The sequence below is a fragment of the Microcebus murinus genome, chromosome 9, assembly GCF_040939455.1.
Source record: "Microcebus murinus isolate Inina chromosome 9, M.murinus_Inina_mat1.0, whole genome shotgun sequence".
Taxonomy (NCBI): domain Eukaryota; kingdom Metazoa; phylum Chordata; class Mammalia; order Primates; family Cheirogaleidae; genus Microcebus; species Microcebus murinus.
The window spans coordinates 48,574,268-48,589,482 of NC_134112.1; the positions used below are offsets into that span (position 1 = coordinate 48,574,268).

The following is a 15,215-nucleotide window of genomic DNA, read 5'->3' on the forward strand; positions in this document are numbered from 1 at the left end:
TAGTAAACTCAGAACCCATGGGTTAACTGAAATTTGTCTACCCTCTGAGACTGTGAGTAGGGACTAGGTCATCTCTCTCTTGCTATATCCTGTCTACCACTGGCCTAGTATAAGGGATGTGGTCCACAGACATTGGCTGAGTAAGTATAATATAAGGAAATGCAAGCTTATACTAGAACATAGTTTGTTCTTTTTAAGTTGACTTTTGTTGTTTTCTTCTGCTTATAACACTACCCAGCCATTGTAAAAAATTCAGAAAATCTCGTGCTTGCTTTGGCAGCACATATACTAAAATTGGAACGATACAGAGAAGATTAGCATGGCCCCTGCACAAGGATGACACGCAAATTCGTGAAGCGTTCCATACTTTAAAAAAAAAAAAAATTCAGAAAATCTACAAAGAGAGAATGGTTTAGTTTTTACCAATCTATAAGTACAAATTGAATTTAGATGTTTTGTGCTACTTCTAAGACTCTTGTATTCCTAACAGTGGGAATTCCCAAAGGGGTATGTTCTGTGTTTCAGAAAGGGCCTTATTGTTACCAGGGTTAACAGGCAGGGCTGCAACAATCAAGCCAGAACTCAGCTGTTGTTCCTGAAAGAGTCACTGAGCTGCCATTTCAGGTTGCAACTCTGTTTCTAAGCTGCAGCCTCTCTGATGTCTTGGTACCAGGAAGGCTGGAACTCAATTTTTCCTTCTCAGTACTGAAGATGCTGGTACTTAGCCATGCAGGTAAGAGTACAGGTACTTGACTGCTGCATCTCAGAGGTGGATAATGATGGTAGGACATCCTTTTTCTCTTACAGTAAGTTAATCCTCAAGTGCACTGTTTGCTTTGTCTCTAGTGATTTGCTGCTCTCAACTCCTTTCTTCACTATCTGCAAACATGTCACTATATGTCTTAATTTCTTTTCTTTTCTTTTTTTTTTGAGACAGAGTCTGGCTTTGTTGCCCAGGCTAGAGTGAGTGCCATGGCGTCAGCCTAGCTCACAGCAACCTCAAACTCCTGCGAGCGATCCTACTAGGCTCAAGCGATCCTACTGCCTCAGCCTCCCGAGTAGCTAGGACTACAGGCATGCGCCACCATGCCCGGCTAATTTTTTCTATATATATTAGTTGGCCAATTAATTTCTTCCTATTTATAGTAGAGACGGGGTCTCGCTCTTGCTCAGGCTGGTTTCGAACTCCTGACCTCGAGCAATAAACCTGCCTCGGCCTCCCAGAGTGCTAGGATTACAGGCGTGACCCCCTTAATTTCAATAGTGCATCAAATTTATACTCAGGGAGGCTCCCTATCCTCCATGTAACAATGAATAATTATCCCTTGTAATACAACAACAAAACAGAAAAACTAGATTCCTCTCAATGAATATACTAAGTTGTACTAAATTGTACCATTAGCATTAGCTCTATTGTCTTTAATCAAAGTAAACGGCTTACCTGTATAAAAGATAGGGCTTGTGATTACTTTTGCTAATTATGAAAAACCTGTAAGTATATATAGTTAGTTGAGTTACAAAATCCCAACAGCTGATTGCCACAAGGAACTGGTTTATGGTATGCTTTTGCCAACATATTAAAGTTCAACTGAGTTGTACACAACTCAGGTGGAAACCATTGAATTTACTTTTTCTCCTGAATAGCCTGAGTTTCATTTTGTCTAGATGTACATCTGATATTACTCTGTTGCATTACTTGTGTAGATACAGTCTGAGTGTTTTTTGAAATAGGTGTTACATGAATAGAACCTGGTTACAGAAAAAGGGAGGTTCTTTAGCAACAATCATAAACACTGAATATACTGTCATAGATTTAGATAGTAATTTTTTTAAATTTAAAGACAGAGCCTCACTCTGTCACCCCACTAGAGTACAGTGGTGTCATCATAGCTCACAGCAACCTCAAACTCCTGGACTCAATCTGTCTTCCTGCCTCAGCCTCCTGAATAGCTAGAACTACAAGTGTGTGCCATGATGCGTCTATTTTCAGTAGAGACAGGGTCTCACTCATGCTCAGTATAGTTTCAAACTCCTGAGCTCAAGCATTCCTACCATCTGGGCCTCCCAGAGTGCTAGGATTACAGGCATGAGCCATTGCACCCGACCAAGATAATAAATTTTTTTTATGGCTCATGATTCCTAAGTAATGGGCAGCAAGGACTGGTATTTCAAGGACTTTTATTATTAATTATGCTATACAGTCTGACAAATCAGATGTGATTGTTATGTTTTGCTATACTAAACAGAGAATGTGCTACAGTATTTAAAAAATTTCTTTTTGCTTTGAATCAAATCTGCAAGGACATACAGGTATTTCAAACTCACTACTCATCAACAAAGAGATATATTAAGATCCTCAAGTGTGGTCTTTTAAAAAATTGTTTTATTTCAGCATATTATAGGGGTACAAATGTTTAGGTTACATATATTGCCTTTGTCCCATCCAAATCAGAGCTGCATGCATGTCCCCCCAGATGGTGCACACTACACCCATTAGCTGTTTATATACTCATCTCCTCCTCCCTCTCCCATCTGCCTGACACAAGATGAATGTTATTACTATATGTGCAGTAAGTGTTGATCAGTTAATACCAATTTGATGGTGAGTACATGTGGTACTTGTTTTTCCATTTTTGTGATATTCACTTAGAATGGGCTCCAGCTCTATCCAGGATAATACAAGAGGTGCTAGATCACCATTGTCTTTTGTGGCTGAGTAAAACTCCATGGTACAAATATACCTTATTTTTTTAATCCAGCCATGTATTGATGGGAACTTGGGTTGTTTCCACATCTTTACAATTGTGAATTGTGCTGCTATAAACATTTGAGTGAAGATTTTTTTTTTTATAGAATGTGTTTTGTTCCTTTGGGTAGATGCCCAGTAATGGGATTGCTGGATAAAATGGTAGTTCTACCTTTAGCTCTTTGAGGTATCTCCATATTACTTTCCACAGAGGTTGTACTAGTTTGCAGTCCCACCAGCAGTGTATGAGTGTTCCTATCTCTCCACATCCACACCAGCATTTATTGTTTTGGGACTTTTTGATAAAGGCCTTAATCACTGGAGTTAAATGATATATCATTGTAGTTTTGATTTGCATTTCCCTGATGATTAGAGATGTTGAGCATTTTTTCATGTTTGTTGGTCATTAGTCTATCTTCTTTTGAAAAGTTTCTGTTCACGTCCTTTGTCCACTTTTTGATAGGGTTGTTTGATTTTTTTTTTGCTGATCTTCCTGAGTTCTATATAGATTCTAGCTATTAGCCCTTTATCAGATGTGTAATGTGAATATTTTCTCCCATTCTGCAGGCTGTTTGCTCTCGTGATAGTTTCCTTGGCTGCGCAGAAGCTTTTTAATTTGATCAGGTCCCATTTATTTATTTTTGTTGTTGTTGTGATTGCCTTTGGGGTCTTCTTCATAAATTCTTTGCCTAGGCCAATGTCTATAAGAGTTTTTGCAACATTTTCTTCTAGAATTCTTATAGTTTCATGCCTTAGGTTTGAGTCTGTTATCCGTTGTGAGGTGATTTTTGTGAGAGGTGAAAGGTGTGGATCCTGTTTCAGTCTTCTACATGTGGTTATCCAATTTTCCCAGCACCATTCCCAGCACCAAAAATAAGGATTCTTGGCCGGGCGCGGTGGCTCATGCCTGTAATCCTAGCACTCTGGGAGGCCGAGGCAGGTGGATTGCTCCATCCAGGTCAGGAGTTCGAAACCAACCTGAGCAAGAGCGAGACCCCCGTCTCTACTATAAGTAGAAAGAAATTAATGGGCCAACTAATATATATAGAAAAAATTAGCTGGGCATGGTGGCACATGCCTGTAGTCCCAGCTACTTGGGAGGCTGAGGCAGCAGGTTCGCTTGAGCCCAGGAGTTTGAGGTTGCTATGAGCTAGGCTGACACCATGGCACTCACTGTAGCCTGGGCAACAAAGTGTAACTCTGTCTCAAAAAAAAGAAAAAAAAAAAAAAAAAGGAAGAATAAGGATTCTTTTCTCCAGTGTATGTTTTTGTCTGCTTTGTCAAAGATTAGATGGCTATATGAGGATGGTTTTATATCTGGATTCTCAGTTCTGTTCCACTGGTCTATGTCTCTGTTTTTGTGGTCTTTTTATTACCAAATGTTTAAAGTGTTTATGACAAAATATATCAATATTGAACAAAAATGTGTGTAAACAGTAATTCTACAACTGGGAAGACATCTCAATTCTGTTAATTTTGGCGACGTCCTCCCAACCACGTCTAATCTTCATTATCTTCTTCCTCAAGCATGGCAGAAATAGTATGCCTTTACATATCAGGACAACAATCGGAAGGAAAACAGCTATCATAAAAGTTGGAGGTGTATACCATATAAATTGCTCTTTATCTACCCATTTGTTCCAGGCAAAAATCAATGCGTGTATTGTGCCCAGTAGAAGGGAAACAATTCCTAGCTTGCTCTGCAAAAGAAAAACCAAATTACCTTGGTGAAGATTGAGTCAGTAACAGTATATCTCATCCTACCTCATCTGGACCTGTTCTGTGGCTTGGAAATCCTTTCATTCATCTATGGTTGTTTTCCTATCACATTTCTAAACAATGTCCATTCATATCCTTTCACTCTTTTTACATATCTCCCTTTATTACCTTACTTTCAGGTAATATTCTCGTCCCTAGGTTAAGTTGAGAAAATTCACAACCATCCTTTTCAGTTTCAGGTGATCAACAACTCTGTCTTTCCATTCTCTACCACTTTGTTCATCTCTCTCTCAAGACATTTATTTTATGGTGCTTTGTCTCTTGTGCATTTGGTTTAATGCCATCTATCAAGAGACATCTAAAATGAGGGACTGAGTCTTATTACTCATAGGATCTCTGCAGAATCAACCACTGACTTGCACATTTCAGGTGTTCAATTAGATATTGGTGGGCTGACTGAAGATTACTGCAAAAATCAATTTGACCTCAGTGATCTTTATCAATTGCAAAGGCAACTATTATGATTCACTCTGATTTTGGCACATGAACACTGAAGCGAATGAACTGGGCCTATGTTTAAAAAAGATTCTGATAAAATGCAAAAATATTAACAATTATTTCTTTGTTTGAACAAAATAGATCTGGAGATGTGAAGAAAAATTTTAGCTTGCACTGAAATGTTTTGGTACCACACAAAGTTGCTTAAAAATAGTTGTTCACCTATGTAATCTTGTGGCATTCTGACAATAGCTCTTCTAGATGATTTTTGACTTCTATTCACTTTACTGGAAATGGTCTTTAGCCTGCCAGAACAAATCTAACTCACAATTATTCAGCGGCATTCTTAAGCCCCAGTGAATACAATCAAATAGCTAAGTTTATATTTTCAGATAGGAATCTCCAAGGTAAATCATATTCTCAGAGTCTAAATGAAAAGTTTCTAGGTTAGTAATTGAAAATTACATGGCATTGGTTGGAGGGTAAATTTATCAAATGTGTATTGTATACTTATTCTGGGCTAGGTGTTGTGCATATAGTGGAATGGACTCAGCTGTCAAGATGTAGTGCTTCAATTCCTAATTAAATCTGAAAAGTGGTGCTCAGCATACGTGTGATAGGCAGAGCAATGTAAGAAGAAAGCTATTTAACAAGGCCCAGAGAACTCCAATGGTTATCAGGCTGAATCTACAAAATTAAGACATCCTGTGCTTGGAGAATGAGGAGTCATCCCTAAGCTACACTGGAATGATTCAGATATGAGACATACTTTCCAGCCAAATCAGATGCGCTGATAAAATGTCTGTTGGGGTATATGTGGGCATGTAGAAAGGATAGTGGGGAATGTCTAACTTTGTGGAAATTTCCAAAGATGTCCACCCATAAAAACTAAAGCTATGTAATTTAAAACTTTTGGCAGTGCTTATGACTGAACTAAATTTAGTTCTTTGAATCTTGTCAGATAAGGATCCCCTTCTGAGTTCTGGCACATCATCATGCTTTTTAAGTGTAATCTACCACTAGGAGATAAACTTCAGTAAATCTGAGATAGTTTTTGAATTCCAAGAATATTTAGAACTTCAAGTGAGTAAGCTACAAAAATGTAACTTGGAAAAAACAGCCTTTAAAATTAGATATTAGAACATCTTTGGTAGATAAAACTCCATGTTTTTTTTTTTTTTTTTTTTTTTTTCCTTCTGGATAGTATACAGCTGTGTAACTTAGAGTCAGGTGATAGGTAAAATAAATATTTTTATTTTTGAGGATCTAACAAACTGTGGATATTGGATCCCTAAAATATCACAATTGTAGTTACTAGGTGGGCAGCCAATTGTCTAACAAGTTTCAAATGTCAGAAGAATATTTTTCTTTTAGTAATGGCTTTTATTTATGTCTAGAAAACACATGTCCTATTTAGAGGCAACAGGAAAAAAAAATTGGAGAGCACATTACTGACTGGAACAAGTGTGGGATCTTTGCTACTGAGAAACATTTGTATTTTTTATGGGTAAGGTATTATAAACATAGAAAGATTTACTTCTCTGAGTTATTTTATGTATCATTTACCTGAATATAGTGAAATTCTCTCCATGTCAAAGAGTTGCTCACAGATGGAATAGATGTCAGAGCCAACAGGGCCAGTATTGCAAGTCCCATAATACCCAGAGACACATAAATCTCCATTCTCCAAACATCATGCTCAATCCAAGCATCTTCTTTGTTTTGCTTGACCTACAAGAAGGTAAAAGAAGAAAGGAAGAATGCAAACCACAGTTATTTCCCAAATGTGAATTTCCATCTGTATTTCTCCCTCTGTCTACTAGGGAGGCCCTGATAACAAGGGAGGGGCCTCCACAAATTTGTGACTTTTTCTTTTGTTTTTTCCTTTGCATTCCTCTAAGAGAAATGACATAGGAGCTATTACTTTTTTTCCTTGAATGCAGCATTTACATAATCCATTGTATTAATTATTTAATAATTATTTGAAATTTTACTTGAATAGAATTGTAGTGCACATGCATGTGTGGTAAATAAGCAGAACAATCAGTATTAAAAAGTAATCTTGGGAGGGTGGTAGAAGATGGAAATGTGACCCTATCTATGAACAAATTTTTTTTATGTTGTTGAAGTTGTACTCTGTTTTTAGCTTTAAAAAATTTCTCAACATAAAATTGTACAACCAAGCCCCAGTGAAGTCATAATAAAAATTTAAAATATTCAGATTACTTTTTTTTTGACAACGGAACAAAACTTTAATTATTGTTTCATAACACACTGTATTGGTCACAAAAGAAAGAAATAATATGAAGAAAATAACAAAAATATGTGATAAGTAGTAAAACTAGTTCAAATCTTACTACATGATTAGGTCAGTAGGATTATACTTGTAGGCATGGATCTATAGTTTATATCAATATAATATTTATACATTAATAAATTTAACATTTATTATTTGTGAGCCATGGCTGCAGATGCTGTGGTTTCAGTTGTGAAATAAGGATTTTCCTATATTTCTTACATATATATTTGATCAAGAAGAATTACATTTTAGTTTAACTTCTCTGTCTATCCACATTACTTAGCAGGTTGATTCATAATTTACTAATGTGGGTTATAAACATTTTCTATCCTTAGCTTCTGCTATTAGCAGAGATAATAATTTATAATATAGAGCTTGAACAACAAAGGATTATATATTATTTCAATTTAATTGAAGTTGATTCCCTGCTTTAAGAGAGACTCATATTTTGGATTTTATATTTTCCTTAATTAAAATGGGAATATAGATATTTGCTTTTCCAATTTTCCCTTAAGATAAGAAAGACATATGTTTTCTTAATTACACCCTTGCTAACCCATGGTAGCTGCCTGACCTTGGACAAAATCCTTAATTTTCTGTGTCTCACTTTTAATAACTGTGAATTAAAGCTAATAATTGAAGTATATTGTTCAAGGGCTTATTATGTGGATTAAATAAAATAATCCTCAAAAAATTCTTAGCATAGTTTCTGGAATATAATAAGCAGTAAATATTAGTCACTATTATTATTTTCATTTATTAAATCACATAATATACTTTTCTTATGAGAATTTCTACTGATCTTAGACCCATATATAGATATTTATCTCCAGACAGATTACTTTTTCAACATGGGGTTTCAATAAGAATTTGAGGTACTGACATTACAACAAGAAAGGATTAATTTGTTAGGTGACTTAGATCTTTTAGTTTAGTAATAGTGTCAACATTGTCATCTTACCTGTTGGTATGTCCATTGTAGCAACTTATATCTGTAGGATTGCCTCATTGGGTAAGACAGACTATACAGTGCATGCAGTACAGCAAAAAAGAAACTGAGAAGCCCAAATTGCTTTCTTGTTAACATCCACCTATCTAACCAATGTGGGAATTTCTTGTACTTGGTTCCATTATGAAGTTGTACAACTGCTGCTATCACACCTGGAAGATAAACCAAAGCCAAGAGGGTGATGGAAACCATTGGCAAGACTTTGTTGATGACCAGGATTGGAATTTTATAAAAATATTGTTTATCGAAAGTTAAAGGGTAAATTATTTCCCTCAGAAGAGTGTAAAGAAATGTCAGGGATGATATAATGGCGGCTACTTTCATTGGCAAGTGCCATTTTGGAAAGAATCGCTGTTTGTGTTGAAGTTCTGAAGGGCAATCAAATTCATCCACATGGGCTGTTTGGTGCAAATGTGAAAGCACAGGTCTTTTCAGCATGGTGGTCTCTCCTGCATCCTTATTCTACAAAGGAAAGAAAATAAACATCTTAAAAGTGAACAAAACAATGGGATTTCTCTTAAATCAATTACTTATTGCTCAATCATGCTTCTCAGTGAATATGGTATTTAGAACCTTGCTTTTGAATACTGGTTAGTTGAAGATTGTGTAGTGTCACTCTGACCAAAGGTGCACTTAGTTACACTGTGGTTCTCTATTACTTGCTGATATTCTTTGTCTTTAAGACAATAGAAACACATGCTTCAGATGAGTAAGGCAGTTAACTTGACAAGTGAAATTACTTCATTTTATGCACATTTGCTGTTTTTATAGCATATGTGTTTGCAATTTAATTAAAAGTAATCAATTACCCTTTCACATTCAAATAATTAAGATAAAATAAATATATTCTAATAAAACTTCAGTTGAGATCATTTAGGAAAGTAAGAGTTTGGAACCAAAATTTTCTGCCACTTTTTCAGTCAAAGAATGTAGTATGAAACATTTAATCAATCTTGTGATTGACCAAAAATGGGGCAAGTGATTCTTATCTCAAAATAAATATATTTGGTTAAACAGTGAACCATCAATTCACTTGATGATCACTTGGTAAGTAAGCTGCCATAGTGTCTTATGGTCACTGATAATTTTTTTTTTTTTTTAACTTAGAACTCTAGACAGTTAGAAAGAATTGGAAGGGCCTTGGAGATTACCTGGTCCAACTCTATCACTTTATAGATAAACTAAGACCTAGGATTTTCAGTGACTTATTCAAGGTTACTCAGCTAAGTCTCTGATAATCAGTCAAGGTGCTATTTCTTTCATACATAGCACACTCCCCTTGCACCATTATAGTATCAGTGACAGGAATCCAAGTGCAGATGTCAGAGGACTAGGTGAAAGTCACTTTTATAACCCTAGGAGACAGAGAATGATTTTGAATTATTTCTATAGATTTTAATTATTATCATTATTATTTTACCAAATAAGCATCATCTTCTAGATCTCCCCTAGGCTTCATTTTCCAAAGTTCTTCTTGGTTTGTGATATCTTTTGTGTTCTCCATTAATTCTATAAAATAGTATGGCTTCAGCCACCTGTAAAAATAAAAATAATTATCTTCTTTAAGTCCATTCTGTTTATGATGTTAATGTTCGACGGGAAAACAAAAAATTTACTTCCTTAAAGACTAGAGTGGCAGATAAAGAACAATTAAAATTCAGATAGTGACTGATTTACACATTTAGGCTCACATTATAATCTGTAAGTCTCAAACCAATACCCTTTTGTCAATAGCAAGCACTCTTCTGTATTCACCTATTTGTGCAATGAATGACTTAGATGTCTACATGGAACACAAAAGATCAAATGTTGCCTTTTATTTTAGGAAGATTTAACTCCAGGTTCTCATCTAAAGCAGTGGTCCCCAACCTTTTTGGCACCAGGGACCAGTTTCATGGAAGACAATTTTTCCACAGACTGGGGGTGGGTGGGAAGGGAGGTGGGGTATTGTGGGTGGGAGGGTTGTGGTGTGGAGTTAAGGTGGACTGTACTGGGCTATGGCCAGGGGGGTTGGGGACTGCAGATCTAAAGGAAAGCAAACTCTTTTCAAAGGTGAAAAGAATTAAGAATCCATTATTTTGAAATCAACAATGTCATCAATGGAGGTTGGAGGTAGTTGACACAAGACTATACTTCTAAAAGCTATATGTTTAATAGACTTTTGGGGTTGACACTGGAATCAGAAACAATAATTAATTGACTTTATGGGGAAATGTATTCTGAGTTTCAAGCAATGAAAAGAATAAATACTGTTGGTAAGGTGACCCTAATAATGGCATGATGGACCAAAAGGTCATATTTTCAGAGTGTCATTTTCTCATTGGAGTAATGGGCTGGTCTTTGTTGGTAAGATATGAATTGCTAGTATATTTTCAGTGGTGGCGTTGAATTGTGCTCAATTATTGACATGCCCACTCTCCTCATCAACCCCGTGGAAAATAATTTTGTCAAATTTCTTACTGGATAAAGAAATCTTTTCCTTAACCACCTTCACAGATCCTCATCCAGGCTTGGTATAACATTTTTTAGGAAAGGGAAATATATGATGCCATGATATTATTCATTGTTTTTATTAGCTCTAAATTTAAGTCCAGAGGAATACATCAACAATTTGTATTTTATGAAATTCAATGAGAAAAAAGCTATACCACAACTTGATTGACAGAAGGCATTCCAAGTGTTTCTGAATTTTAGATCACCTGTAGTACTTTATTAAATAGAAAGTATTTTCCATGAATAGTTTAAAATATAGCCATATGTCATATAACCATGTTTCAGGCAATGACTGAATATACAACAGTAGTTCTGTAAGATGATAATGGAGCTAAAAAATTCCTATTGCCTCATATTTACTATACTATACTTTTTTACTATTACTTAAAAGTGTAATCCTTTTACTTATCAAAAAGAAAGTTAACTATAAACAGCCTCGGGCAGGTCCTTCAGGAGTTATTCCAGAAAAAGGCATTGTTATCATAGGAGATACAGCTCCATGTGTGTTACTTCCCCTGAAGACCTTTCAGTGGGACCAAATGTGGAGGTGGAAGACAGTGATGTTGATGATCTTGACCTTGTATAGACTTAGGCTACTGTGTTTGTGTCTTAGTTTTTAACAAAAAAGTTTAGAAAGTAAAAAAAAATTAGAAATAGAAAAAATATAAAAAATATATTTTAAAAATAATATAGAATAAGTATATAAAGAAAATATTTTTGTACAGCTGTACAATATGTTTGTATTTTAAGCTTTATAAAAGAGTAAAAAATTTAAAAACTTTATAAAGAAGTTATAGTAAGCTAAGGTTAATTTATTATTGGAGAAAAAAATTTAAAAATAAATTTAGTGTGGCCTAATTGTGCAGTGTTTATATAGTCTACAGTAGTGTACAGTAATGTCCTAGATCTTTACATTCACTCCTCTTTCATTGACTCACCAAGAGCAACTCTATTCATGGTAAGTACCCTGTACCATTTTTTATTTTTTATACTGTATTTTTACTGTACCTCTTCTATGTTTAGATTTGTTTAGGTATACAAATACTTACCATTGTGTTTTAATTGCCTATAGGATACAATATAGTGATATGCTGTACTGGTTTATAGTCTAGTAATGATAGGCTAAACCATATAACTTAAGTATGTAGCAGGCTATAACCCTTTGCACTTGCTTGCTTTTTTTCTCAATTCCTTTATTCTACTCGGGATTTAATTTTTTAAATACCTCAGATTTTACAAAGTGCGGCAGTAGAATAAAAAACTGGAGTTTCTTTTCATACAAACTTATTTATTTGGATTTTTTTATATTTCAAATTATTGATACATTCAAAGAGTAATTTTAATCTCTATAAATTTTTGCTAACTGTGTTGAGTCACACTCAATATCTGACTGCAAAGAGATAACATGTAGGTTTATGTAAGACCACTCTGTGATGTTCACTCAACAATGAAATTGCCTAACAACGATTTTCTTAGAACATATCCCTGTTGTTAAGCAACCCGGCTATACTCAAAACATTCTCCAACTTTTAAGTATTTGACCTTCATAAAGCATAAAAAGGAATCACTTTTACATAATGCCAACATATTCTTTGTTGAGGTGCTCTTGGAACATTTTTCAAGATATCTATTTTGAAATTTCAGAACATTCACAATCAGGATATTTGCTGGTTTCGTTTGCCCATATTCATTCTCTAATTTTTTCCTGACATAAAACATTTCCTCCATTTGGAGAAATGCCCCTCCCACATCCAATATGATTTCAGGAGGCTGCCAATTACAGTATTGGCAAAACACCAATTCTCTAGTCATGGAAGTGGGCATATGACTCAGGCTTGACCAATTGCAGTTTCCTATTCCCCAGATCACACTGATTGGCTTAGGGATGGCACACAACCGTAGATGAACCAAATATAGTCCTTCTCTGATACCTATATATGGAAGTGGAAGAGAGAGAGGAGATGTCTTTAACATTCTGTTAAGTTGGGATGTTATAAGCCTCCAATGCTTTTTCCCTCATGCTGTAAGGAGGAAGATATTTTCATTAGAACAGAGGAAAGCCAACAACAGAAACAGAACAAGAAGTGGAGAAAGACACAGAAGAATCCTGGGGATATATTTTGAGTATTTAGAGTCCCTGAGGCCAGATCATTAATTTCTCAGTTACATAGTCAATACATTCCCTTTTTTGCTTCAGTTAGTTTAGTTTGGGTGTTCACCATTGGGACTTAAAAGAATTCTGAGTAAAGCATATGCTAATCATCAAGTATTTATAAACACATCTTTATGATAGACACTAAACAGGAAAAAGAGAAACGAGGCTTTGTGCTTGCTCTGGAGGAAGTAACAGTCTATTTCCTCAAGAAGTATTATTCCAAGTCATTTGGTGATGTAACCAACATTATAAATAGAGTGGTTTGGAGGGGGTGTCTGGGAATAGAAGTATCATCTACTGTAATCAATACAAGAAATAATTTACTATGTTTAGAAGATATTTTAACTGCGAGCTTCAGGATGGCAAAGGCAAAGATGTTAACATATAAATCTACATTTATTCAATATTAATTCATGAATTATATTGTGAACAATGATGTCAGGCAGTGGGAATACAAAGTTGAATGAGATAAAGCCTATGCTCTCAAAAATGCTGAAGTCTAGAATACAAGGCAGACATTTCAACATGTACCTGCATGGTAGTGTGTGATACATCCTAAAAGAAGACAAAGTTTCATAGATAGATGGTGGCATGGGAAAAGAAGCAGAGAAAAAAGGCTGAGGTCTTGCTTATAGACCTATTCCTGGGGTATCTTGCAAATCTTGCAAGTTGGCAGTGTTTGCTGACTGAGGGCCACTATGAGGAGAATCTGAGTGGAAAGCCAAGAGTGGCCCTGGAGAGATACTTAGCCATTCGTTTGCATAGTAAGGAGACGTGCTGAAGAGCAAAGCCAGGGAAAAGCCCATGACAGTGAGGGAGCTTGTTGACTGTGTGGCCCACAGTCAACTTTATGCCCACAAGCCAGGAAAATAAACTATTAGTCAAATAAAATATGTTGGATTCTATGAGACATTAATCAAATGTATAATTAAGTCCTACAGTAAAATCTTTTCATGAAAAAAAAAAAACCACCAAAAACATAACAGAAAACAGCACACTGTTCAGATGTTAGGAATTCCAGAATTTGACTCAAAGTTCTCTAACTTGCCTTTTGCTGTACCAGGATGGCTGGCCTGCTGTTCCTGCTAAATATTGACACAGCCGAACTGACTCATGTTTAAAGTTTCGAATATGAAGAAACCCAATGACTGGAATACACTGCGGGTGGCATTGTATTTCCAACTTTTTATACTTTCAAGTGCACACTTGCTTTATCACATTTGACTATGTGAAAAGGAGATTTTTTTTCTCACCGTGCTTTTTTTTTTTTAAAGCACTGCTTCCCGGTGTGCTTAACATGCATTCTAAATGAATGACCCGTTATTAGATGTGAGGATGTGGGGGGAAAATGTGTTTTACAAAAAGAACAAAGTTAGGAATTTGGCAGGGTGCATAAATTTTATGTCTACAAACCCCTTCCAGTGGATCTGACATGTTTAAAGCCTTAATTGACTACCTTGGAGGGAACTTGAACTCCATCCAGATCCTGAAAGAGTAGGACCAATGTTCCAAGGACTGAAAATGAAAACTCCCTGTTGCCAGGAAACCCGAAGATGAAGTAGCACGACTTTAAGTACTATGCACCAATCATTCGTCAGTGCGATGCAAACTCTTGAGGACTTTGCAAAGTTAAAAAACTTGCTATCAGAACCCAACCCGAGGACAAATCTCATAATCCATCATATCCCCTACGCTCCTAGCGAAAAGGGTTCCTGTGGGTCCCTGGCCCCCAGCCCCCGGCCCGGCCACAGCGGAGCGGTGTGCTCGGAGGCGGCGCTGCTGCAGCCCGCACGAGGGAGGACGGAGCAGCGCTCGCCCGGAGCGCCGCTGCCCGGGTCCCGCGGGGGCGTGAGAGCCGCCCCTCCACCCCCTGGCACTGGGAGCCCGCGCCCGCCTTGCGGGGACGCGCGGACTCGCGGAGCAAGCGGCGAGCCGGAACGATTCAAGGGACTCACCCGCTCCTCGCTCCTCGGCGTGGCTTGACCGTCAGCCGCGGCCGCAGCGACTGCCTGTAGGTGCCAGCCCACGCGGCGCCCAGCCTCCCGCGCCCGAAACTCCCCACGGCCACAGACCCCGCCTCCTCCCGCTGCGCGCCCGCGCCCCCTGCCGGCGCCTGCGTCCGCGAGGCTGCGGACGGTCCTCTGAGGACTCAGTGGCCCAGCCTGGGATCTCCACACGTCGCAACCTGGCGCCTCCCAGCTTCCATTCCAAGAATCCTGCCTTCCCAAGCCGCCCCCCCACCCTTGCCTAACCTTTAACCCCACCCCCCACAGTAACGAACATTTGTGCACGTCTG

The 15,215-nt window shown here is 37.2% G+C and overlaps 1 protein-coding gene and 1 non-coding gene across 3 annotated transcripts; one reads left to right on the forward strand and one right to left on the reverse strand.

Moving 5' to 3' along the window:
* The first annotated feature begins 264 nt into the window (after positions 1-264).
* Positions 265-371, forward strand: LOC142873125 (U6 spliceosomal RNA). The gene has a single exon (XR_012921174.1). It is a non-coding gene; the product is annotated as a U6 spliceosomal RNA (small nuclear RNA).
* A 1,994-nt stretch (positions 372-2,365) lies between these two features.
* Positions 2,366-14,988, reverse strand: STEAP1 (STEAP family member 1). 2 transcript variants are annotated; one of them, XM_076006453.1, is made up of 5 exons: positions 14,875-14,988; positions 9,692-9,806; positions 8,224-8,733; positions 6,530-6,694; positions 2,366-3,946 (listed from the first exon to the last, which is right to left on the reverse strand). In XM_076006453.1, the coding sequence occupies exons 2-5, from the start codon at positions 9,773-9,775 to the stop codon at positions 3,917-3,919; spliced, it is 789 nt and encodes a 262-aa protein (XP_075862568.1). In that variant the 5' UTR covers positions 9,776-9,806; positions 14,875-14,988; the 3' UTR covers positions 2,366-3,916. The 2 variants fall into 2 exon arrangements, with proteins under 2 accessions (XP_075862568.1, XP_012635038.1); XM_012779584.2 differs by having other exon boundaries at positions 2,366-4,446.
* Positions 14,989-15,215: the final 227 nt, after the last annotated feature.

Excerpts from the sequence above, each read along its gene's own strand:
- STEAP1 (XM_012779584.2), bottom strand. The coding sequence starts at position 9,775 with ATGGAGAACACAAAAGATATCACAAACCAAGAAGAACTTTGGAAAATG. Across the intron at positions 8,734-9,691 it reads TAGAAGATGATGCTTATTTG|AATAAGGATGCAGGAGAGAC; the intron begins GTAAAATAATAA and ends TTTCCTTTGTAG. Across the intron at positions 6,695-8,223 it reads TACAATGGACATACCAACAG|GTCAAGCAAAACAAAGAAGA; the intron begins GTAAGATGACAA and ends ACCTTCTTGTAG.